General features: G+C 41.6%; 1 protein-coding gene across 1 annotated transcript in view; it reads left to right on the top strand.

Annotated features, from left to right (window-relative positions):
• The first annotated feature begins 11,509 nt into the window (after positions 1-11,509).
• The window catches only part of LOC120060891 (multiple epidermal growth factor-like domains protein 6), an 86,604-nt gene continuing 70,203 nt past the window's right edge, over positions 11,510-27,910 (top strand). The window contains exons 1-2 of the mRNA XM_039010307.1: positions 11,510-11,857; positions 27,505-27,627. Of these exons, the coding sequence (XP_038866235.1) occupies positions 11,689-11,857; positions 27,505-27,627 (292 nt within the window). The 5' untranslated portion in view covers positions 11,510-11,688. The remainder of the gene's footprint in view (positions 11,858-27,504; positions 27,628-27,910) is intronic.

The following is a 27,910-nucleotide window of genomic DNA, read 5'->3' on the forward strand; positions in this document are numbered from 1 at the left end:
TTCAAACAGGTGCAGTTAATACAGGTAATGAGTGGAGAACAGGAGGGCTTTTTAAAGAAAAACTAACAGGTCTGTGAGAGCCGGAATTCTTACTGGTTGGTAGGTGATCAAATACTTATGTCATGTAATAAAATGCAAATTAATTACTTAAAAATCATACAATGTGATTTTCTGGATTTTTGTTTTAGATTCCGTCTCCGTCTCTTGACGTGTACCTATGATAAAAATTACAGACCTCTACATGCTTTGTAAGTAGGAAAACCTGCAAAATAGGCAGTGTATCAAATACTTGTTCTCCCCACTGTATGTGTATATGTATGGGTATGTACATGTGCATGTATATGGATATATATATTTACCCAAAAAATATATGGGGGATTGGAAATGATGCAGACAATTACATTGATGGAAGCAACAATCTTTCTGCAATATTAAAGTGATCCACCCCTAATAGAAAAAATAGAATCCCCTTAGCTGCCCCCTTCTCCCAGTCCCTCTATAACCTGCGGGAGACAAAAGAAGCACCAGTTTAATGAATGTCAGTCTTTCCACTTCCGTTTAATAACATTGAACCTAATGGAGATGTATTTATTCTCAATAGAATTAAATCATTTTAGAATTGTGTAATATTATTTAAATATTGTATTGAAATGCATAGACTGTAGGGGAAACTGCTGGTTAGAAGAGCAAAGCTTACCCCACTGATACGTGTCTTGGATGATGGGGAAAACAAAATAATGAACAACATTACATTTCATAATGGGGGGAGCAAGATTAGCAGCCAAATATAAAAAAATGTATGTCAGTATTACTGCTCCCATGCAACTTACATACTCGATACAGTTGAAAAGGAGGCGAGGAGAAATAATGCAAGGAATCAAGGAAATATTCATTGGGATTGCATGTCTTCTCTCTCCGTTTTTTCCAGTTACCTCTCGTTCCCTTTTTTTTACCTGGTGTTCTCCCAGGCTCACTGAATAAAATGAAAATGTGGTAAACATGGATGATTACGCACATATTACCTACATCTAGATTGTTCTTTGGGCCAGCTAAATACAATCAATGCATGGATCACATCCAGACAAACCTAGCTACTGTGTTTCAATTCTATTTCATTGTATTTCTATTTTTATAGAAAAAAAATAACCCCATACCTACTGTGAAATAGACATTTAATCAGAAGACTGGAGGGTTTCAACTACTAACGTTAATTAGCTAGCTATCTTGCTAGTTATTTTACTCATCAATGCCTTTTAAAATAGGAAGTCAATTCAGCTGTTCATGAAATGCTTATAGATGTATAATAAATGCGTTATGGATATGTAGTCAACGTAAATCGTTACCAGAATTTTTCCAGAGCCTTGATATCATTGGTTTGCACTTACGGACTGCCCTCTTCAATTCAAACCACAGGTTTTTAATGGGGTTCAAGTCCGGTTCCAATCCAAGTGCCAATGCTGTTTAACTCCAGGCGGTGCTATGGTCAGATGACATGGTCAGATGCACACCAGTGGTGGGTTTGGCGTTGAAAAATGGATGCATTAGCAGAAAATAACCCCATACCTACTGTGAAATAGGGTAGTGGATCTGTGATGTTATGGGGTCATCTCAGTCTCAGGACTTGAACCCCATTGAACCCTATTTTACTGAGCATCCAATATAGCTTGTATTATTTATTTTACACATTATTTGTTGATCATCTTTATCAAGGGTGCCAATCATTTTTCGACCTGACTGTATATATTGTAAAACTATTTTTTATCTAGGACTAGTTCAGACTTTTTTGTCATCAAATTAGCACCTTTGAAAGCCCCTTTAATATGATTTTAGAGCGAGACAACAATCTTGATAAATGTGACCGACTGATAGGTTGAAACTTTGAATTGAACACAGGTTGTCTGCACACAGCAAAACTGTGTTAGCCTGCTTTGTGTGTTTGCATGTATGTATTTCAGTCAATATTTTGGCGTGTGCTTTGCCTTGCACCGGCCTGATACTGTGACCTGTTGGTGAGGTGAAGCACACACTGCTTTCCCCACTGGACTGGAGGAATATATTTTTGTCGGCCAAGGTACATTCTGTTCCATTTGATTTGTGTGTGTGTCGAACACATGCGCATATGTGGCTGTGTGTACGTGTGTTTGCATGCCAGGACTTGAAGACCTGTAAAGATAGCATACCAACACAACCCTGTCTCATTACATGTGTCCACCACTATAGGTCTGGGTCCTGGAGAACTGGCTGTAAGATTCCCTTGTTCCCTTCTACTATGGCATTGTGGAATCTTTTATAGTTCAATGAAGAAGCAGCAGACTGACTAACAGAAATGGAATGTTGACCATTCAAATGATTTGGCCTGAATTATCTGTGAACAGCTTACGCTTTAATCCAGTGAGTGTTGATGGACCTCGTTCCTTATTGACTGTCTATAGTGATACCAAAGGGACCTTCGCTAGAAGCAGGGATATACAATGCCTTCAGAAAGTATTCACACCCCTTGACTTTTTCCATATTTTGTTGTTACAAAGTGGGATTAAAATGGGTTTAATTATCATTTTTGGTCAACAATCTACCAAAATACTCTAATGTAATGAAACATTTGAAAATTATGAAAGAGTTATGAAAAGGAAAACACTAATATATCTTGATTAGGTAAGTATTCACCCCCTGAGACAATACATGTTAGAAATACCTTTTGTAGCGATTACAGTTGTGAGTCTCTAAGAGCTTTGCACAACTGGATTGTACAATATTTGGTCATTATTCTTTTTAAAATTCTTAAAGTTCTGTCAAGTTGGTTGTTGATCATTGCTAGAAAGCCATTTTCAAGTCTTGCCATAGATTTTCAAGCTGATTTAAGTCAAAACATTTAAATCAGGAACATTCAATATTTTCTTGGTAAGCAACTCCAGTGTAGATGTGGCCTTGTGTTTTAGGTTATTGTCCTGCTGAAAGGTGAATTGGTCTCCCAGTGTCTGTTGGAAAGAAGACTGAACCAGGTTTTCCTCTGGAATTTTGCATGTGCTTAGCTGTATTCCATTTATCTTTATCCTAAAAAACTCCCTAGTCCTTGGCAATGACAAGCATACCCATAACATGATGCAGCCACCACCATGCTTGAAAATATGAAGAGTCGTACTCAGTGATGTGTTGTGTTGGATTTGCTCCAAACATAACACTTTGTATTGTTGCAAACCGGATGTTCAAAATGTTCTGGAATATTTTTATTCTGAACAGAACTCCTTCTTTTCACGCTATCATTTAGGTTAGTATTCTGAAGTAACTACAATGTTGTTGATCCATCCACATTTTTATCACAACCATTCAACACTCTGTTTAAAATCACCATTGGCCTCATGGTGAAATCCCTGAGCAGTTTCCTTCCTCTCCGGCAACTGAGCCTGTATTTTTGTAGTGACTTGGTGTATTACACCATACACCAATACACCAATACACACCAATACACCATCCAAAGTCTAATTAATAACTTCACCATGCTTTACACATCTACCAATTGGTGTCCTTTCTTTGTGAAGCATTGAAAACCCTCCCTTGTCTTTGTGGTTGAATGTGTGCTTGAAATTCACTACCTGACTATCGGACCATACAATTATCTGTATGTGTGGGGTACAGAGATGGGCTAGACATTCAAAAACCATGTTAACCACTATTGAGTCCATACAACTTACAGTGAGCTCCAAAAGGATTGGGACAGTGACACGTTTTGTTGTTTTGGCTCTGTATTCCAACACTTTGGAATTGAAATAATACAATGACTATGAGGTTAAAGTCCAGACTGTCAGCTTTAATTTGAGGGTATTTTCATCCATATTTGGTGAATCGTTTAGACATTTTTGTACATATTTCCCCCATTTTAGGGGACCAAAAGTATTGGGACAAATTCACTTGTGTGTGTTTAAGTAGTCAAAGGTTTTGTATTTGGTCCGATATTCCTAGCAGGCAATGATTACATCAAACTTGTGACCCTACAAACTTGTTGGATGCATTTGCTGTTTGTTTTGGTTGTGTTTCAGAATTTTTCCCCCCAATAGAAATGAATGGTAAATAATGTATTGTGTCATTTTGGAGTCACTTTTATTGTAAATAAGAATAGAGTATGGTAGCATGTGAATGTACCATGATTACGGATAGTCCTGAATGAATCGTGAATAATGATGAGTGAGAAAGTAAAAAACGCACAAATATCATACCCCCAAGATATGCTAACCTCTAACCATTGCAATAACTGGGCAGGTTAGCATTTTTCGGGGTATGTTATTTGTGCATCTGTAACTTAATCAATTATCTAAACTTTTGACTACTTTAATACACATAAGTGCATTTGTCCCAACACTTTTGGTCCCATAAAATGGGACCAACTACAGTTGACATAAAATGGGACCAACTACAGTTGAAGTCGGAAGTTTACATACACCTTAGCCAAATACATTTAAACTCAGTTTTTCACAATTCCTGACATTTAATCCAAGGAGAAGTCTTAGGTCAGTTAGGATCACCACTTTATTTTAAGAATGTGAAATGTCAGAATAATAGTAGAGAGAATTATTTATTTCAGCTTTTATTTCTTTCATCACATTCCCAGTGGGTCAGAAGTTTACGTACACTCAATTTGTATTTGGTAGCATTGCCTTTAAATTGTTTAACTTGGGTCAAATGTTTTGGGTAGCCTCCCACAAGCATCCCACAATAAGTTGGGTGAATTTTGGCACATTCCTCCTGACAGAGCTGGTGTAACTGAGTCAGGTTTGTAGGCCTCCTTGCTAGCACATGCTTTTTCAGTTCTGCCCACAGATTTTCTATGGGATTGAGGTCAGGGCTTTGTGATGGCCACTCCAATACCTTGACTTTGTTGTCCTTAAGCCATTTTGCCACAACTTTGGAAGTATGCTTGGGGTCATTGTCTATTTGGTAGACCCATTTGCAACCAAGCTTTAACTTCCTGACTGATGTCTTGAGATGTTGCTTCAATATATCCACATAATATTCCTACCTCATGATGCCATCTATTTTGCGAAGCAAAAGCACCCCCACAACATGATGCTGCCACCCCCGTGCTTCATGGTTGAGATGGTGTTCTTCGGCTTGCAAGCCTCCCCATTTTCTCTCCAAACGTAACGATGGTCATTATGGCCAAACAGTTCTATTTTTGTTTCATCGGACCAGAGGACATTTCTCCAAAAAGTACGATCTTTGTCCCCATATGCTGTTGCAAAACGTAGTCTGTCTTTTTTATTGCGGTTTTGGAGCAGTGGCCTTGCTAAGCGGCCTTTCAGGTTATTCAGGTTAAGCGGCCTTTCAGTTTTACTCTGGATATAGATACTTTTGTACATGTTTCCTCCAGCATCTTCACAAGGTCCTTTGCTGTTGTTCTGGGATTGATTTGCACTTTTCGCACCAAAGTATGTTCATCTCTAGGAGACAGAACGCGTCTCCTTCCTGAGCGGTATGACGGCTGCGTGGTCCCATGGTGTTTATACTTGTGTATTATTGTTTGTACAGATGAACGTGGTACCTTCAGGCATTTGGAAATTGCTCCCAAGGATGAACCAGAATTGTGGAGGTGGCTGATTTCTTTTGATTTTCCCATGATGTCAAGCAAAGAGGCACTGAGTTTGAAGGTAGGCCTTGAAATACATCCACAGGTACACCTCCAATTGACTCAAATGATGTCAATTAGCCTATCAGAAGCTTCTAAAGCCATGACATCATTTTCTGGAATTTTCCAAGCTGTTTAAAGGCACATTCAACTTAAGTGTATGTAAACTTCTGACCCACTATAATTGTGATACAGTGAATTATAAGTTAATTAATCTGTCTGTTAACAATTGTTTAAAAAATTACTTGTTATGCACAAAGTAGATGTCCTAACCGACTTTGCCAAAACTATAGTTTGTTTACAAGAAATTTGTGGAGTGGTTGAAAAACGAGTTTTAATGACTCCAACCTAAGTGTATGTAAACTTCCGACTTCAACTGTATGTACAAAAGTGCTGTAATTTCTACACAGTTTACCTGATATGGATGAAAATACCCTCAAATTAAAGATGCCAGTCTGCACTTTATTTTACATCATAGTCATTGTATAATTTCAAATCCAAAACTCATTTAGGCTTGCCATAACAAAGGAGTTGAATACTTATTGAAACAAGACATTTCAGGTTTTCAAGTTTTATTCATCTAAAACAATGGCTACAAACTAAATTCCACTTTGACATTATGAGGTATTATGTTTAGATCAGTGACACAAAATCTAGATTTAATCCATTTTAAATTCAGGCTGTAACACAATACAATGTTAAAAAAGTAAATGGGTGTGAATACTTTCTGAAGGCACTATATATGCTTCCACCCATATGCTTAGAAAGCTTTACAGTCATTAAAAACATAGTCCCATTACTGTACAGTTAGCTAACACACTGAACAGGGATATGTGACCAGTGTTGGGACTGAACCCTTGACCTAAATGTTGCCAGCACCATGTTTAAACCAACTTAACCACCTGGACAACTTTGAGATTGTACATCAGAGTTTGTTGGACTTCATGACACTAGAAGACACTTTTCTCCCTTAAGCTTATTTGTATTTTCTTCATTGGATGTCCAAACTTTGCAGACCATTGAACACATTCAACCTGTATTACAGACATCAATATTTAATACCAGAGCTATTGATGTGATCCCTTCTGATTAGGCAGCTTAGACGAGTGGCAGAATCCACTGATTGAAGCAAACAGTTGCACTAATGTTTTAACTAACGGTTCAAAAAGACGAGCTGGAAAATGTTTGCTCCTAATGTTGGAAAGTTGGATGTGCACCGTGCAGCCATTTCGCTGTCATCTACTTTGAAAAGGTCAGGAGTTGGAGCCAGCGAGACTGGAGGTTGTGGTTTTTCAAATCGCTGTTTGTGGTTTCCATTGGCAGTGATGCGATTCTTGAAATATAAATGAAAAAAAGGTTGAAGTAATTTGCCATGTTTGGAAGTTGCTTATGGAAGATATTTACTGTTGAGTTTCGTCCATTATTTTCTGGCATTGGGCTGTTCGTCGTTACAGTACCAAGATGTTTCTGTTCGAACTAATCCGTTTTCAAAATGGCCTCCAGGGATGTAGCAAATTTCCCTGTGAAATCTGCGGTAGGAAAGCCAGTGAACAAGGTTGAAGGCAGAGGAGTTGACCTGATGCACCATGACCACATGACTCAGCATAAAAATAAAACATTTTGTCAGACGTCTTATGGCCCATATACAGTATATATACTGTATCCATTTTCCTAGTCAGGTCACATGGTTAGAAAAGCTCTGGGCCCTACTTAAAAACCCCTAAACCCTTCTTTCCCTCTTTCTCTCTCAGATATGAATGAGTGTGAGGAGACCAACGGTGGCTGTGAGGCTTTGTGCTGCAACACCATCGGCAGCTTCTACTGCAAGTGTCCACTCGGCCAGGAGCTCAGGGAGGACGGCAAGACCTGCCAAGGTGAGTGCTGTCACCCGGTGATGTCACCTATCACCTCACACTGTTCCCAGAAGCATCTGTGAATACAAGCCTGCAGAATGACTTAAAGGAATAGTTCACCCAAATTGCAAAATTACATATTGATTTCCTCACCCTGTAATCAGTTTGTAATTTTGTAATTTGGATGATCTTTCCCTTTAAAACAGAATGGTATGGGTTCACAGAATTAACAAATAATGCTGTATAGCAGGGGTAGGCAACTAAATTCAGCCGCAGATGATCGGGGGGCTGGAACGTAATTATAATAATTTGTTCACCACTAAACCCCAAAATAACTATTATTTGATACTTTTATTACGTTGATGACCATCTAGATTATGAGATGAAAGGTTCTCCTCACCATAGCTTTAGCCACGCCATTAGTGCTTAGTTGTGGTGGTCTGTCTGATCTCAGCCAACCTTTTGACGGATAGGAAGTGATTGCACAAAGCAGTGTTATTACAAGGAGATCTCTGTAATTAGTGTGTCCTTACATGGACACGGCTTCAAAGGTGCCTCTCTCTACCTGATATTTTACTTCCTGGATGTAGACTAGAGTACAATCAGTTACCTCTGTTTAAGTTGGAATCTGTTGCGTTGAAACTGCCACGTCCGTCTGTTTGTGACATTACAACAACAAAGACGTTACTTCAACTAATGAACACTGTTTTATTCCCTCGGACATCATTGCACATCACTGCTCCCGTGACAGAACTACAGAGTGTGTACTATGATTTGTTTTATTACGTTGCTGGATGCTCATCTCCTCCTTTTCAAAAACACAACACAAACAATAACAAATGTGCCTGTGGCATCCAGTGGTGCTTTCACCTTTCGCGCATTTTAGCTTTAAAGATGGGTTCCATTGCCCTCAAGACCAGCCATGTCATTCTACCCAGCATAACATGGTCCGGCCTTGGATTTGAACTTGGTTTTGAATAGTTGAGGGCTCTGAATCCAGGCCGATATGTCTTAAAGTTTCAGAAAGGCGATTTGATGTCAAATTGTAACGCTAATGTAGACATCTGCCATACATGCATGGTTGTCTTTGTGCCCTGATTCATTGCATATACTAAAAAGGACGCAAAGTTGATGTCGTTGAATCTTTTCAGGGATACTGAGAGTTTTTGACTCTCAAAAAACATTTGACAGGTAAAATCTATGGAGAATATCCTTTAGTCCTTTAGCGTATCTAGCTACATGGTAGTTTAGTGTCTAGCTAGCTACCGTCAAAGCACACTCATTAACTCACCTACACACAGAGCCCCACAGTGAGTCGGGCTGGAGCTGAGGATCACACATGTACACTGTCTGATGCAACACATTTTGTTTGTGTCATTTTACCCTCCAAATATTTCCTCTTCTTCTTCAGTGTCAAATCCAGAGGGGCTTGACACGCTAATAAAAACAACATTCCCGAGGACATTTAATGAATGCCTTGGAGAGAGTCCTCGAGTTTGTTTGTAATTTAATGAAGTATATTTTCAACCTCTCTCATATCCATCGGTAATAAATGAATGGCTCTTTTAATCCTTTGAATGTTTATCGCACAACTTCTTGACACAAAGAATTCACTCCTTGTCCAAAAGCATCGGTCCCCTTGGGAGCTACTTATTCTTCGGTCATGGCAATGATAGCTATTTTCTCTATTACACTCGGAATCCCAACAGCCGCCTATTGAAATGAAAGGAAGAGGCAGATGTTTGGAAAGTCATTAAGAATGAATAATATCCTGTCCGGTTTACATAAAGTCTTGGCTTTTCCCGGGTTGAAAGAACTGTTATGTTTTCTTTCCTTGGCCTCATTATTCATAAGAAGCTTTCAGGAGCTGTGTCCATGCCGTGCTGTATTACAGTAAGCAGGAGTGTAGGTGTGTAGATGTGTCACGTGTGCACGCGCATGTTGGGAACAATCTATACTGAGCCGCAGAAATGTAGTGGTGCTACAATGATTCTGTGTGTGTATGTGTGTGTTTGCGTGCATGTTTGTGTGTGTTTGCATGTCCATGTGTGTGTTTGTGCTTGGTGCTCATGTGTGTCCTATTTATGTCCAGACCTTTTGGCCTGAGGACAGCACCTATAAAAGACAGGAACAATTCATCCCAAGAGTCTCACTGCCATGAAAAAGACAGAGGATCCCTGAGTCAAAGCCAACATAAAATGCTCTCACTTCAAAGCAGGCCTTTAGCCTAGTCAATGGGGGTGCGTTCAGGAAAGTATGAACCACTGTGATGTGAACAGCCCAATCTCTTTCTAATCATGTCCGACTGGCTGCTGAACAATGTCTAAGGTGTCGCAGAGTATCTGGTTTGTATCATAGACTTATGGCACAGGTACACGAGCCAAGTATTTATTTGTGGGACAGTACGGTATCCATATTAGGACAGCCTCAGGATGTGAGACATGACTCATGTGGTGAATGCTGCCTGCATGCTACATACGCAGCATCATCAACACAGCAACGTTTGAGGCTTGTGTGCCTGGATTGTCTTTTTACACTAGTAAGGGCCGTCACTACATATGAGGATACAGAGGTTATAATAGCTTAATAAAAATATATATTTTGTACACAATAAAGAAAATCTATTACGGGTCAACATCTAAATATTTCTCCCAGTGTTAACGAAAGCTCAGAACGCTTATATTCTTGATCTGACAGTTTTAATCGCATGTGACTCTTTGTGAATGAGTGGAATCATCAACGGCGGTTTATTCGTAATGTTTGCCTGTATCCCCGGATTTGCCTCACAGATTTTACTTTTTAGCAGCACATTCACCACTCACCCAAACAGCAAAGTCCGCCCTCTTGCAGTACATGCCGAGGGCCTGATACGTGAAATGAACTACCCCCGAATTCCCCCAGTTTGAGACTAGAGACGCTGCAGTGTGTTTGCGAGATGCCGGACAAAAGGCAATTTTAGAACCGTCCCGCAACTCCTGCTTTGTCTACAGACATCCCCCAAACAAACAATGCAGGAGGAATGTAGGAGGAAGCATATAGGAGGATGCAGAGGAGACCGATAGAGAAGCTTCATTATTAATGCCTAGGAATACAAATCTGAACGGTATGGAATTTGAAGAAAAGAGATATCTATGTGAAGATTTTATGATTTTATTCTATTCATCATTACAACTGACTGAACAAAAATCTAATTTAATTGGTTGCATACTCATATTTTGCAGATGTTATTGTGGGTGTAGCGAAATGCTTGTGTTTCTAGCTCCAACAGTGCAGTAATACCTTATAATACACAACAATATACAGTCGCTGATGCTATGAACTTACAGCAGCTAATGCTGGTGTCATTTTTGCTTGTTTTTTCTGTTCTCCACATGACATTTTAAAGTGTTTTAAATGTATAGAAATGCAGTAAATGAGCTTCAACTTTAAACTTGTTTTACTTCAGGCTTTGTCATTCTATAGATGAGCTCACATATGGCTTGCTTCATCACTTGAGCACACTATTACCATGCTATTTCCCTCACTCAGCTGAAGTTGGCCATTCCCTCGCTGCTCCCATCCATGCACAGCAGTAGATGATTGAATACATCAAGAACAGCCTTTGCAAATCCCACAAAGCCTTTAATGTCCAAAATGGCATTAACGTGTTGATTTATGTCGGGCTTATAGCAATATACTTTGGATAGAGTTGATAGAGTCCATCATGTGAATAAATATGAGTTTTTAACAGTTTCATGTGTTGAATGTAGTTTAATGTGTTGAAATGCTTTTATTGTGGTGTAATTCAACATCTTGTGAATGTTCCTGTGTGGTGCAGTTGTTTCGTGTTTCTCCGCTTCTGTAGAACTGTGCTTCTGTCATTGTATCTGAGGATGGAAGAAGGAGGGAGGGACATGGAGGAGGAGTGTGGACCTGCGTTCGGTGAAAGGAGGGATGAGGGAGGGTCTCCCAAGTCAAAGAGAGAAACATGCAGCATGTCTGTCAAAAGCTGAGAGAGTTAGAGAGAGAGAGAGAGAGAGAGGAAATGCTGCCTGAAATAACAAAGAACATGACTCACTCTACTTAAACCCAGAGAGTCAACTGGTGCGGTGATCATACCTCCTCTGGGATACTATCGACAGCTTGGTACAAGCTCTACTATTCTATCTACACATCTTCTAACTTCCGAGCTTAGTTCTCTGTAGATACTTATCTCACACTTTCAGTGCTGTTAGGACCATGGCATCCCTAGGATGGTTCGTGGTGGTTCTAGTGGGCTTTTGGAGCCAGCTATGCCCAGGTCGGGGAGCTAATAATGGGCCTGGCAGATACCGCTACCAGCGCAGGAACTGCTACACCTGCTTCTATGGATACAATGGCTACAACACGGGACACATGAAAGGTGCAGGTGAGTGAGAAGTATGTGCTGCGTGCACAGTGCTCTACCATAGTACATAGTATAACAGTATATCAGTCCCCGTTGTGAGCAAGATCATGTCATATCTGTCATCGTGTGTACTGTATGACGTTAGACGTTGTCACCTGAACCTCCTGGAATGCAAGGGAACCTGTCGTTTTTTATTGATTATTTCTAAGAGATTATAATTCTGAATCAAGGCTTCTGTGTGTACTGACATCTGACATGTAGACACATTATCTGTGTGTGTGTGTGTGTGTGTGTGTATGTGTGTTTGTTTGTTTGTTTGTTTGTTTGTTTGTTTGTTTGTTTGTTACAAATACAATGCAACTTCATTGTCCCATATAGGACTGTGAACCTACATTAATGGCTTAACCTGCATTTATTTGCGTATTTAAAATTGTAATGGTGTGAGTGGAGTAATGGGACACGTATAAAGTACTTTGAAAGCAGGTAGGGATCAGGATACACTGCAGCTGCTGCAGTTAAGGGGAATATACTGGAAGATGAGCTCTATGAGCCCTGTGTAGAAATGAAAGTGAGAGAGACCATGCAAGTCTTTATCGAGGTTGTCCTTATTGATTACAGAGAGAATTACAAATTAACAAATATGTGACCGACTGGCTTGATTCGATCGTATGTGGCAAAACTTGAAACTTGAAACTTTTTTTTTTACGTTGGATACAATTAGAGACTCAGAGCTAGAAAATGGTATATCTTACACTACAGTTCAGGAGCAATGGGAAAGTAATTCTGCTTTGAAAGTTGATAAACTTGTAACACCACTTTTGAGAAAATTGCCCTTGAATGTTTATGTACACCTACTGGAGAGCTCTTCTTTGTCTACATCCATTCAGCATCTTCACACCCTCTTAAGCCTTAGCCACACCCATTTTTTTAAGCATTCACATCAAATCAAATCAAGTTTATTTTATATAGCCCTTCGTACATCAGCTAATATCTCGAAGTGCTGTACAGAAACCCAGCCTAAAACCCCAAACAGCAAGCAATGCAGGTGTAGAAGCACGGTGGCTAGGAAAAACTCCCTAGAAAGGCCAAAACCTAGGAAGAAACCTAGAGAGGAACCAGGCTATGAGGGGTGTGCCGGGTGGAGATTATAACAGAACATGGCCAAGATGTTCAAAATGTTCATAAGTGACACGCATGGTCAAATAATAATCAGGAATAAATGTCAGTTGGCTTTTCATAGCCGATCATTAAGAGTTGAAAGCAGCAGGTCTGGGACAGGTAGGGGTTCCATAACCGCAGGCAGAACAGTTGAAACTGGAACAGCAGCAAGGCCAGGTGGACTGGGGACAGCAAGGAGTCATCATGCCCGGTAGTCCTGACGTATGGTCCTAGGGCTCAGGTTCTCCGAGAGAGAGAAAGAAAGAGAGAAGGAGAGAATTAGAGAGAGCATACTTAAATTCACACAGGACACTGGATAAGACAGGAGAAGTACTCCAGATATAACCAACTGACCCTAGCCCCCCGACACATAAACTACTGCAGCATAAATACTGGAGGCTGAGACAGGAGGGGTCAGGAGACACTGTGGCCCCATCCGATGATACCCCCGGACAGGGCCAAACAGGAAGGATATAACCCCACCCACTTTGCCAAAGCACAGCCCCCGCACCACTAGAGGGATATCTTCAACCACCAACTTACAATCCTGAGACAAGGCCGAGTATAGCCCACAAAGATCTCCACCACAGCACAAACCAAGGGGGGGCGCCAACCCAGACAGGAAGATCACGTCAGTAACTCAACCCACTCAAGTGACGCACCCCTCCTAGGGACGGCATGAAAGAGCACCAGTAAGCCAGTGACTCAGCCCCTGTAATAGGGTTAGAGGCAGAGAATCCCAGTGGAGAGAGGGGAACCGGCCAGGCAGAGACAGCAAGGGCGGTTCGTTGCTCCAGAGCCTTTCCGTTCACCTTCACACTCCTGGGCCAGACTACACTCAATCATATGACCTACTGAAGAGATAAGTCTTCAGTAAAGACTTAAAGGTTGAGACCGAGTCTGCGTCTCTCACATGGGTAGGCAGACCGTTCCATAAAAATGTGGATAACAATATCTCTATACTCTCTACACTCGCCAGTTTTAGCTTTAGCCAGCACCATCTTCAGATTAGCCTTAACGTCGGTAGCCCTGCCCCCTGGTAAACAGTGTATGATCGCTGGGTGATTCGTTTTAAGTCTAATACTGCGGATAATGGAGTCGCCAATGACTAGGGTTTTCAATTTGTCAGAGCTAATGGTGGGAGCCTTCGACGTCTCAGACCCCGTAACGGGAGGAGTAGAGACAAGAGAAGACTCGGCCTCAGACTCCGACTCGCTACTTAATGGGGAAAACCGGTTGAAAGTTTCTGTCGGCTGAATGAGCGACACCAGTTGAGCATTCCTACAGCATTTCCCTCCAGAAGCCATGAGAAAGTTGTCCGGCTGCGGGGACTGTGCGGGGGGATTTATACTAACGTTACTATCTGTACTTACTGGTGGCACAGACGCTGTTTCATCCTTTCCTACACTGAAATTACCCTTGCCTAACGATTGCGTCTGAAGCTGGGCTTGCAGCACAGCTATCCTCGCCATAAGGCGATCGTTCTCCTGTATATTATGAGTACAGCGACTGCAATTAGAAGACATCATGTTAACTTTTACCGCCTCAGAAACCCGGATCCGGGATCACCCCCCACCCCCCCCCACACTGATTAGCATCGCTAGCATAGCGTCACAATTAAATAGTAGCATCTAAATATCATTAAATCACAAGTCCAAGACACCAAATGAAAGATACAGATCTTGTGAATAAAGCCACCATTTCAGATTTTTTAAATGTTTTACAGGGAAGACAAAATATGTAAATCTATTAGCTAACCCCGTTAGCAAAATACACCACTTTTCTAACTCCATCAGTTTCTTACTCCATCAGGTGCTATCACCAATTCGGCCAAATAAAGATATTGATAGCCACTAACCAAGAAAAAACCTCATCAGATGACAGTCTGATAACATATTTATTGTATAGCATAGGTTTTGTTAGAAAAATGTGCATATTTCAGGTATAAATCATAGTTTGCAATTGCAGCCACCATCACAAATCTCCCCAAAGCGACTAGAATTACTACATAGAGCAACGTGTATTACCAATTTACTCATCATAAAACATTTCTTAAAAATACACAGCTCACAGCAATGGATAGACACAGATCTTGTGAATTCAGACAATATTTCAGATTTTCAAAGTGTCTTACAGCGAAAACACAATAAATCGTTATATTAGCATACCACATATGCAAACGTTACCCGACCATTGATTCAAGCCAAAGAGAGCGATATCGTTATCATCGCCAAAATATATAAATTTTTTCACTAACCTTCTCAGAATTCTTCCGATGACACTCCTGTAACATCATATTACACAATCCATATAGAGTTTGATCGAAAATGTGCATATTTAGCCGCACAATTCGTGGTTACACAACGTGATTAGTGGGCAAAAAATCAAGCAATTTGCCCGGCGCCATTTTGGAAAGGCACCTAATCTTATCGAAAACTATTCATAAACTTGACTAAAAAAATACAGGTTGGACATGAAATGAAAGATGCATTAGTTATTAATGCAACCGCTGAGTTAGATTTTTAAAATTAACGTTACTAGACATACAGTGTGCGTTACAGCCAGACTAGTGCCGCAATAATGGCGTCACTAGTCGCCATTATTGAGTTTACATTTTTCCACATAAAAACGGAATAACATCATAAATAGCTCTTACTTTTCGACGAGCTTCCATCAGAATCTTGGCCAAGTGGTCCTTTGTCCAAAAGAATCGTTGCTTGGTTGTAAAACGTTGCATTCAACTTCTGATATAGCAGCTAACAATAGCTAACAATAGCTATTTTGCCCCAACGTGTCCAAATCCTCAAGACGCAATACTGAGGAAATTCCGAAAAATAGCAATATACTCGCATAATCTGATATAACTCGGTTTAAAATAGCTTCGTTATGATGTTTCTAAAACCTATATCGAATTAAATTACAGACGGATACATCTAACGTTGATAATTGAGCGTTTGAAAATGGCATCCTGAGGTCCCTCTCTGCGCAATGGTCAGCGTCGAAAAGAGGGCGCACCTCACTCCTTGGCCTTTTATAACCTCCGAGAGCTACGTAAAAAGCCCATTCCACTTCTCATTGGTTACTGACATCCAGGGGAAGGCGGGTGCAGTTCATGTCGTTCCATAGGATACACACAGACCTTTAAAACTGATCTGAGACCAGAGCTTCGCTCTCAGACCTTCGCAGTACCTGTCATGGATTTCGCTGTAGAAAGAGTTCTGGGTCACCCACAGACATAATTCCAACGGTTTATGAAACTAGAGAGTGTTTTCTATCCAATAGAATTAATAATATGCATATTGTACGAGCAAGAATTGAGTACGAGGCAGTTTAATTTGGCGACACCCAGAAAAAAAAAATGCTAACTGCTCCCCCTATTGACAAAAGGTTAATGTTACTGTTGAAAGTGCTGACGAATCATGAGTGAAAAAGTTGAATGAGATGTGTGAGGCCGTGTGCTAAACAGAGTGACTACAGTAGTGTACTAAATAACCAAAGATTCAAGACTAAAGGCTGGTTTATACTGTCTATCGACATGTCTGTTTAAAGTTGTCATAGTTACATCATGAACATTCTATTGGCGTCCAACATCAAACTTGTCGTTGTTGTAACGAAAAAGGATGAACACAAAACGACAGGCTGCATGACATCAGCAGCCTGGTGGTCCAAAATAGCATAACTGGTGTATTTTAACACCAATAAACCCATCCGTTTAACAATGAATTTAGTATATGTCAATCTAGCAAACCAGGCAACTAAAAGCAACTTTCTTAACAATGTTTTGTACTCCCTGACAAAAGGCCATGCAGCCGAAACACTTCAGAGTTTTTCAACTTTGTTTCCATTGAACATGCCATACAAATAAAGTAATTTTAATTCATTATATGAAGAGTGCCCTGGTCCTCCTTTCTTTTTAATGTTTTGGTTTGTGTCTAGCTTGTTAGTTAGCTAACTACGTTAAGTTAGCTGGCTAGCCAGTTCAAATAATGACCATATCATATAGCTGACAACGTCTTAACTTTAGCTAATTTGTATTCATTATTACAGGAAAATAAACTCAATTCAGATAATTATTTACAAGATAATGGCGAGCCAATTACAGAAAATACACTGTCTCGTTGACCTAACGTTATATCCTAATTTGACTTTGGTGCAGGTCATGTTGTTCTTCACTTCTCTGGTAAACACACACTATATCAAATAAAATCTATGTTTATTGTTGGATACAGAAGGTGTAAATGGTACAGTGAAATGGTTACTTGCATAGTGGAGTCTTTTGTTTAGACATGTAGCTAACTAGCTAGCTAAAAAATGAACCATAATCCTAACTCTTTTCTACCCTGCTTGAATCTACAGGTAGCTAAAGCTAACCAACTAGGTTTAATGTTAGCTAGCTAGCTAACATTAGGCTATAACTAGCAATGCAAATGGTTCTGAGATACAAATAATATTACTACACAGATCATACACATAACTTTAGCTAGCGAGCCAGCCAGCCAGCTAACGTTAGCTATCTAGCTAACAGTATGCTTTAACTTGAAATGAAAACAACTTTCTGACAAAATTAGAAACTTATGATATCTGAAAATATAGCTAGCTAGACTCTCTTACCCGTATACATGGATAAACGCTTCTCCCTCTCTGTCACAGATGCCATTGTTGCGCTTAGTTTGAAGATGTAATCCGGAGACAGGTGTTTTATACAACAGCCTTCTGTGTGTTCTCTTTTCGACTCCCTCCACATGTTTGCAATCAAACGCCTGAATTTTCTCCATCTCCTTAGCTATCATACTCTGCTTCCACCGGGCATTCCACTGATTTCAAACTCGGTCCTCCAGAAAGTGGAGAGCATTAGCAAGACTTTTTCAGTTCTTCATGATATCGTTAAAAAAAGCTGCTTTAGAAAGAATTACCTACATATACTGAGCAGCTCATGTTATAGACAGAAGCGTGCTACATAGCGCACCAAACTCATCTCTCGGCATGTCCAGCCCATCCCCCATCCATTATCTCAGCCAATCATGGCTAGCTGTAAGGTTCCTAGCTTTTTCTGCTAAAACATCTAGGCTCGTAATTTAACAATTTTATTCAGATTTACAGATGGCATACAATTTTGATATTACTGCACATTGAAGTTCACATATTCCAGAAGGCATTTCTACCAAATAACGCATTTTGATTTTTAAAAATTGTTAATTCAAATGCCTCTCCTGTGAAGTAGTGACGCTCGACATATGCCTAGTTTCCTGAAATGAGTCACATATAATTCCATTTACTGGCCACTGAAGCCTCCACTCTTCAACTCAATATTTTATAACGATCAAACAAGGAACTGAATTGTTGGAGCGAAATTTCCTTACTTTCAGTCTCATGATAAATGTTAATTAGAATCATGAAATATTGACTTATTGAATATAATTATGAATATTGCATTATGAATTATGGAGTATGATTGGTGGAATCATGTTTTGAGTTTTCTATTATGTTATCATGGGTATTTGAAAGCAGTATGGAGCCTCACCTGGACTCACCCCTTTTTCCCTTGTTCCCCTTCCCTATACCTATTTAGTGGTATGGTATTATGGCTCAGCTAGGCCTCAGTTATGGAGGGGTGCCATACAGTTTTTGACTACTACTACATTTTAAAATCCGATCGCTTTTGCTTTGATCATGGATCGACTATAGCCTTTGAAATTACCGTTGTTTGGAAACGTGAAACCTTTGTTTGGAGATTTTTTGTTTTGTTTTTATACAATCAAGGCTTGAGTCTTTTTTTGGTTGCTTTGGAAGCGGGTCTGACTGTGGCATCACATACCTGTAGCCTCAAGGCAAGTTTTGAATTGCATTACATATTGCCTTTATAACAATGTTTTACAGCTGTAAACAGATACATTTTGGGAAGGTGATGGGATAGCCGTCATGGAAAAAAGCTAAGGAAAAACCATCATGTCCTTTGATGCTTTAAGCATCCAGTATGGTGTGTTTTTGCTACGGCCACACTCAGACGTGGCCGCGTGAACACAGAGGAAATCGTATGACTTACATGAAAAAGCATTGACTCCATCCGAAATTCTCAGACTCCAAATCCCAGTGTCGGCACCCTAACTCTAGATGGTGTAACCCGCGTCAGCATCAGGGGAGGGTGATATGAGAGTGTGAGATGTATGTCTTAGATTAGAGATGATAAACTACCTGGCGTAGTCAATCTGCAGATGTAGCAGTTTCTCTGTTGTTTCTTTGACTTGATGAATTCATGGGATCCTCCTGATTTATGACAGTTGGGCTTCTGTTGCTTTTTGATGCGTCTTATCATTGTCCAGTAAGAGCATGGCGAGCACAGGGAGATCCTGGCATCAGATCACACATGCCGATGCATGGACACAGACAAGAACACACATGCACACACATTTATGTGCAAACGTACACACACACACAAACACATGCACACACGCTCACATACATACACACACACATATGCCAATGTTACTTCCCAAAACCAAGCTTCTGCTGCACTCCATACTCCTAATTTTTAATCACTGAGTGATTGGACCACAGAAGACCACAGTCTTGTAACCACCAAGATACATACTCTGTCATCTCAGCCAAGTGTGTTCATGGTTCCAGTTCCAATCATGTTGATGCTGGCTGGAAGTGTGAGATCGACCCTAGGGCAGCTGTTTAGGACATTACAACTGTTTTGTTGTGCTAGTCTGTGTGAATTTCATGCCTGTTAATGAGAGGTCAATGAGCAGTGAATGACTGTGAGGTCAGGGAGAGAAGTTGGTCAGGGCAACAGGGGCCAGAGGCTGATACCCTTGACAGATTGCTCTCTTGCTGCAGTTGTTCTTTCTCAATTCACTTAAAAAGGCTTTTTTGTGTAAACTGCTCTGTGGCAGAATTTGTAGGTTTTTTACTTTTAAGACAGTGACATGTGCGCCACAAACATTAGTGATTAATCGCCTGCAGTGGAAATACAATTATATTACTGGAACATTACTGGACTAACATTATTACATTTACATTTTAGACATTTAGCAGACGCTCTTATCCAGAGCGACTTACAGTAGTGAGCGCATACATTTTCATACTTTTTTCATACTAGTCCCCCATGTTGACTGACTAACCTTTTCAGGAACTTCAGTCTCCCTTGACCTTGGGTAGCAGCAGGAGATCATTTCATCTTCTTTATCCTGTGCCAAACACATTTATTCAAGGAGTGTAAATTGTTAACGTTAGCTGCTGGCTGCATGATTGCAGCAACCCAGTTAGCTAATGTTAGCGCGCTAGCTATTTAGCTAGGCTACTCTAAAGCTAACGTTAGTAGCTAGTTTTCTTAGCTAGCTATAGATTGGATCATTCTAGCTAGCTTTAGAGGATGACTGCTTTTATTAACTGCTTTTATTAACACACCTTGTTTTCCATGAAAATGTGTGTTCACTCTCTCATGAGGCAGGCAAACAAGCAGACAGGAGAGGAGGGTTTCCACTAAATAACAGCCACAAAGTCAGATTCTACAGACGGGAGAGGAGTGTGAGCGAAGAAAGAAACCAAGTGCAGAGTCAAACAACAAGGTGTTTGTGCAGCTAAACTAGTTGTTAAGAGGTGTGGTTGGTGAGGCTCTGTAGGCTGTAGCTAGGAGGCCACTGTGACTGACAGGTGAATTCACCTGTCACAGTGAACGTGGGGGTTACCGCGTGAAATGACAGGGACAGGATTGCAGTCACTAGACAAAACTGAGGCTAACAGGCTAAAATTGGGAGATATACTGTATGTAACTTGTCCAGTAAGAAAAACCTGCTTTCTTTTCCATTGCAAAATGTTTTTCAAAGTTTTTATATGACGTGAACTAATGAATATGTCTGGTAAACGCGTTCAGTGTTTTGAAAGTAGTGTGACGGCACCACACCAGATTAAAAAGTATTGGGGCAAATGCTGTCTCACCACATGTTGTCCGGCTGCTCTGGTGTCAAGTAATTGTCTTTTGTTTTTTCATGATTTGGTTAGGTCTAATTGTGTTGCTGTCCTGGGACTCTGTTGGATCTGTTTGGGGACTCTTCTCTATGTTAATCTATCTGTAGGTGAGGGCTTTGTTATGGAAGGTTTGGGAATCTCTTCCTTTTAGGTGGTTGTAGAACTCACTGGCTCTTTTCGCACACACACACTCATACACACACACAGTGTGTCAATTGAGCCTCCTGTCAGCGCCCGGGCCACAGCAATAAGATTCTTTGCAGATCTGTCAGAGGGGGTCCTCATTAGCCTGGAGTGCCTGCATGTGTTCGATTAGTACACTGTTTGGGAGGCTCACTTTGTATACACTGTATATGTAAATGTGTAGACTATGTACTGTATACAGTGTAATATAATGTTCTTTAATGTACTGAAACTGGAGGCTATTCTGCACAGACACAGATAAGCAAATACACAGTATGTTACTGTGGCGCCCAGAGAGAACAGATTTGGATGGAAATGGGTTGTTTTCTGTTGTTCCTTATTCTCCTGCTTTATTAACAATTCTGAGGTCGGATTGTGTGTGTGTGTGTGTGTGTGTGTGTGTGTGTGTGTGTGTGTGTGTGTGTGTGTGTGTGTGTACACCTGCTTGTGAGAGCTTGCCAGTGTGTGCTTGCCAGTGTGTGAAGTCTGCGTGGCATGTTTCATGAATCCCTGCTTTCCATCAGTGTTGATGTGGCTTTGGATTTTATCTCCTTGTTGGCAGTGTCCTATGAAAACATGCCACGTCTTGCATACACCAACAGCCTTAATAAAATGCCTCGAAGCAGCATGATTGATGAAAGAATGGTTATTTTTCAAATTGAAATGCGTACTCCTCACTTTGTTGTGGAGTCAACGTTCACGAGCCGTGAATGGCCATTTTGTCTGCCATCGTTTCATATGAGAGTAATCTTCCCCTTCATGTTTCACCCTGTAATTATCAAGAGGATATAAGGTTATGGAGCTGATGCTTAGACCAGATTCTGTTCAGTTGTAATGTGAAGAAAAGGTTAACGCTGTTAACATCCCTCTTTAAAAAATGACTGATGCCTTTGCCCATTGGGGTAAGAAACATATCGTATGTCAAAGTGCCTACAACCTTAAGACAATGATTTGCAACCCCGATATTTTGCCAACAGAACGTTAATATGGTTGCCAGCGCAGTGAGAAATACATTAGTAGCGCCTATTGTACAGTATATAATCTCAGAAGTCCCTATCATCACAGAGAGGATGCTGGCCATTTACGTGTGGTGGCCCCCAGGGGTCAGACATAATTATTTATCTCATGGAGGAGAATAGGCAGGCCTTTAATCATCATCACAGGAGTATTACCAAGTCCTGAGTGCAACCAGGCCCTTTTATCATGGGCAGCCTCGGAGAGTGTGCCAGACTGTCTGATGAGCTGTCTGGACAAGTCTGCCTTCCTTCTTCAGAGAGAGACTGACCTCTAATCAATGCTGCAGTCAAGTGCACTTGACTGTACTCTTCTACCCTACCTTACCCTCTACCTTACAGCACCCCGTGGGGTGGTCTGGCACTGCTTTGTGTTTATCAAGAAAGGCCACCCATTCCATCACTGTTAAAGGGCAATATTTCACCACTTTTCAACCTCATATTCATGATCTCCAGCACCATAGTTTGTCTACATATGTGAAAACAGCCATTTGGGAGAGCATGGAGGAACCACGAAGTTCAGATGAGCTCTTTTCAGTTGGTTATTTTTCTTCTTAACCATAATTGGTTTCTGTATACATGTACAGTTAGTAATGTGTCATTAACTTGAAATATGAGTGTTTCACTTTGAGTAATGCTGCTTTTACATGGTACGAGGTAGACGGCAAACCAGATGTCATTGTTTTCAATGAGAGAACGATTGTAAATGCCATTGAGGCTGGCGGTGAATGCCATCAGCCGCCACGGTAGATGGGACTTGCCGCCAGAGTTAAAATATTTCAACTTTTGCCATCTGCCATAGTGTTGTTCTCTACCGGATGTGTGTTTACTGAAATCACCATAGCAACGCATACTGTAGTGCTGGCTTGCTTTTGCCATCATTGTCTTTCTTGCTTTCTTGTCCCGCTATGCCGACTGGTAGGACGTTTTTTGCATCTAAACGCAGCATAACTCCTTGTTTGGCTCCTGCATGTTAAAGCAATGAAACGAAGATCCCTGCACCCTTCATTTCTTAGCTTCATCGTGGCGTCCTTCTGCGTACGTCTCTTGTCGTCTCCACTAATTTCTGTGTTTTTATTTAGACTCTCTCCATCCAGTCTCAGTCTCAAGAACCTCCAGCAGTAAATTGTCCCTTGGCTGTGAGAAGTAGCAACATTTTCCAATCCTTATAGCATTTACATGCTGCGTCTGGGAGCAGCTGCATCTGGGAACAGGGATTGTGTCTGGGGTTCAAATGGCTGTAAATACAATTTGAAGATGAAAGAGACAGCTTTGTTTTGTCTGTTAATGGACTTTCAGATCATTTGAACTGACGACCTTAACCTCACCCAGACACAACACTTGATTAGGCTATTTGGCCCAATGCCTCATGAAGTGCAGTTATTCCCGCATATGTACATTATATAAATACCAAACCGGACAAAAACTTTGCCGCTGGCCAACACTCTCCTCTGACACACAAACAAAATGTTCAAGTGTTTCCCTCCTCTCGATAAATAGATTGAGCGTTGCTGTAACTCTCCAAACCCCTCATGCTACCGAGATAAATCCACTGGTACGATCAACAATGCCTGACACACTAAATCCCCGGCTGATTACCAGGCATTTACTGCTTATCACACTGCCCAGTTTTAATGGCCACTGGGCCACTCTCCACTACTGGGCCAAAGCCAGATCCTTCCTTTCGCCTTTTATAACGTCCTCTGGTGGCTCATTCAGGCACATGCCCCCAAGTGGACCCTAATATAGCAACAGACGCAAAAACAACAGAGGACAACAGAGGACATCTGAGTTTAACAGCGTTTGTGTCAAATGCCAAATACCTTATTTCTTGTTCTGGCTTTCATGGTTTTGTTTTGGTGCTCTCTGGTCTTGTTGAAGTTGGAAGTTTAGTGGATGTTTGCGTGTCAGATGGTTTCTCATAGGCTTGAAAGGCAAGCCTCGTGACCACAGTGTCTTGAAATGATAACAGTAATGCGTGTCAGTGTTGTTGTGGAATGCTGCTTGACATTGTGGAGGAAAAGGAAGAAGGAAAACATGTTTGTTCTTCATAAACCCCAAATGGAGAATAAGCTTTCGTCTTACTTAGAAAATGTCACTTGATGGCTTTGATAAAGTCAACAATAGAGACATACTGTACTTGTCGTGACTGCTGTTTGCTGCCACATGTGTCTTGTTGATTGTATTGATGTGGCTCCTTAGGATAACAAAATGTTAGCTTATAGAGCAATATCCACTGTGCTGGAAAGAAACTGTTATGTTTTTGATAGGCACAGGTTTGTGCTGAGCATGTATTGTCCCATGGTAGTGCTCTTTGAAGAAGTATTATCCAGAAGAGAGGACCTTCAAACGGGTCCCTGACGAACACCTAATGTCATAGAGGACCCTGGATAAAGTTTTAATAGAGGCATAGAGAATCATTGACCTTTGACCTGTTACGGACAGATACAACTTATGGAGAGGAACTGGATGACATGTTTACAGCCTTTGAGGAGGCTTGGCTGGGCCCCATGTTCATTTTCCATTGCCATTCCTGATCCAGGGAGTAACGCTAACTTTTGTTGAAATAAATGGGATAGATATACTCCATTGTAGTGGTTGGTTGTCAAGATGCAGTAGGCTTTCCATTTTCGCAGGGCGTCTGTGGTTAGACTGGCTGATTTTGTGAATGTGTGTGCGTGCGTACATGTGTGCGTGTGTGTTTACTGGCCCTCCAGTGCTTGCTTTGCTAATTGTGCTGGCCTTTGTCCATCTGTCTCCAGTTACCACCTGGCTCCGATGAGATTGGCATGTGCCTGTATTTCTTGCTGATTGCGCTGTGTGTCTAAGGCTTCTCTATAAGAGGCTTGCAGGGCTTCTGGGGCTTAGGCAGAGCTCTTCCACTGCAGTACACTGTACAGCGAGAGCAGGGTTTCTGTGGTACACCCTACAGTGAGAGTTCTTCCAATACAATACACTGTGCAGCGAGAGCTCTTCCACTACAGTACACTGTACAGCGAGAGCTCTTCCAATACAATACACTGTGCAGCAGAGCTCTTCCACTACAATACACTGTACAGCAGAGCTCTTCCACTACAATACACTGTGCAGCAGAGCTCTTCCACTACAATACACTGTGCAGCAGAGCTCTTCCACTACAATACACTGTACAGCAGAGCTCTTCCACTACAATACACTGTGCAGCAGAGCTCTTCCACTACAATACACTGTGCAGCGAGAGCTCTTCCACTACAATACACTGTGCAGCAGAGCTCTTCCACTACAATACACTGTGCAGCAGAGCTCTTCCACTACAATACACTGTACAGCGAGAGCTCTTCCACTACAATACACTGTGCAGCAGAGCTCTTCCACTACAATACACTGTACAGCAGAGCTCTTCCACTACAATACACTGTGCAGCGAGAGCTCTTCCACTACAATACACTGTACAGCAGAGCTCTTCCACTACAATACACTGTACAGCAGAGCTCTTCCACTACACTACACTGTGCAGCGAGAGCTCTTCCACTACAATACACTGTACAGCAGAGCTCTTCCACTACAATACACTGTGCAGCGAGAGCTCTTCCACTACAATACACTGTGCAGCGAGAGCGCTTCCACTACAGTACACTGTACAGCGAGAGCTCTTCCACTACAATACACTGTACAGCGAGAGCTCTTCCACTACAATACACTGTACAGCGAGAGCTCTTCCACTACAGTACACTGTACAGCGAGAGCTCTTCCACTACAATACACTGTGCAGCGAGAGCTCTTCCACTACAATACACTGTGCAGCAGAGCTCTTCCACTACAATACACTGTACAGCGAGAGCTCTTCCACTACAGTACACTGTGCAGCGAGAGCTCTTCCACTACAATACACTGTGCAGCGAGAGCTCTTCCACTACAATACACTGTGCAGCGAGAGCTCTTCCACTACAATACACTGTACAGCAGAGCTCTTCCACTACAATACACTGTGCAGCGAGAGCTCTTACACTACAGTACACTGTACAGCGAGAGCTCTTCCATCTACACTACACTGTACAGCAAGAGCTCTTCCACTACAATACACTGTGCAGCGAGAGCTCTTCCAATACAATACACTGTGCAGCGAGAGCTCTTCCACTACAATACACTGTACAGCGAGAGCTCTTCCACTACAATACACTGTGCAGCGAGAGCTCTTCCACTACAGTACACTGTACAGCAGAGCTCTTCCACTACAATACACTGTGCAGCGAGAGCGCTTCCACTACAGTACACTGTACAGCGAGAGCTCTTCCACTACAATACACTGTACAGCGAGAGCTCTTCCACTACAATACACTGTACAGCAGAGCTCTTCCACTACAATACACTGTACAGCAGAGCTCTTCCACTACAATACACTGTACAGCAGAGCTCTTCCACTACAATACACTGTACAGCAGAGCTCTTCCACTACAATACACTGTGCAGCGAGAGCTCTTCCACTACAATACACTGTACAGCAGAGCTCTTCCACTACAATACACTGTGCAGCGAGAGCTCTTCCACTACAATACACTGTACAGCGAGAGCTCTTCCACTACAATACACTGTACAGCGAGAGCTCTTCCACTACAATACACTGTACAGCGAGAGCTCTTCCACTACAATACACTGTGCAGCGAGAGCTCTTCCACTACAATACACTGTGCAGCGAGAGCTCTTCCACTACACTACACTGTGCAGCGAGAGCTCTTCCACTACAATACACTGTACAGCAGGGCTCTTTCACTACAATACACTGTGCAGCGAGAGCTCTTCCACTACAGTACACTGTGCAGCGATAGCTCTTCCACTACAGTACACTGTACAGCGAGAGCTCTTCCACTACAATACACTGTGCAGCGAGAGCTCTTCCACTACAATACACTGTGCAGCGAGAGCTCTTCCACTACAATACACTGTGCAGCGAGAGCCTTTCCACTACAGTACACTGTGCAGCAGAGCTCTTCCACTACAATACACTGTGCAGCAGAGCTCTTCCACTACAATACACTGTGCAGCAGAGCTCTTCCACTACAATACACTGTGCAGCAGAGCTCTTCCACTACAATACACTGTGCAGCAGAACTCTTCCACTACAATACACTGTACAGCAGAGCTCTTCCACTACAATACACTGTGCAGCAGAGCTCTTCCACTACAATACACTGTGCAGCAGAGCTCTTCCACTACAATACACTGTACAGCGAGAGCTCTTCCACTACAATACACTGTGCAGCGAGAGCTCTTCCACTACAATACACTGTAGAGCGATCACACTGATTTGTATATGATTTGCAGTATGTTTCTCACTCTCTGCTCTTTGTCATTTCTTGGCCACAGATGTTGACGAGTGTCAGGTCCACAACGGAGGCTGCCAGCACCGATGCGTCAACACCAGAAGCTCGTTCTACTGCGAATGCAACCCAGGCACCCGCCTGCACACAGATGGCCGGACATGCATCGGTAAGGAGTAGTGTGAAATTGCCCTTAGACCAGTGGTTCCAAAACTATGGGTGACCTGATATGAAAATGGGGTCGCAGGAACATTTCCAAAATCCCCCCAAAATGTTTTTTTTATCGTTGTATCTCAAAATCATTGTAATGTGGTTACCCTTAAAAATCTAAATGATGATTGTTGAAATCTAAACGATAAAGTTCAATCAGAGTGCCCTTAGATCGTGGGAAAAGGCCGCACTTGACTGATGCGCATCGGAATGATTCAAGTGCAACAGTCAAGTGCAACCTT

This window comes from Salvelinus namaycush, chromosome 16, assembly GCF_016432855.1.
Source record: "Salvelinus namaycush isolate Seneca chromosome 16, SaNama_1.0, whole genome shotgun sequence".
In the NCBI taxonomy this organism is placed as follows: Eukaryota; Metazoa; Chordata; class Actinopteri; order Salmoniformes; family Salmonidae; genus Salvelinus; species Salvelinus namaycush.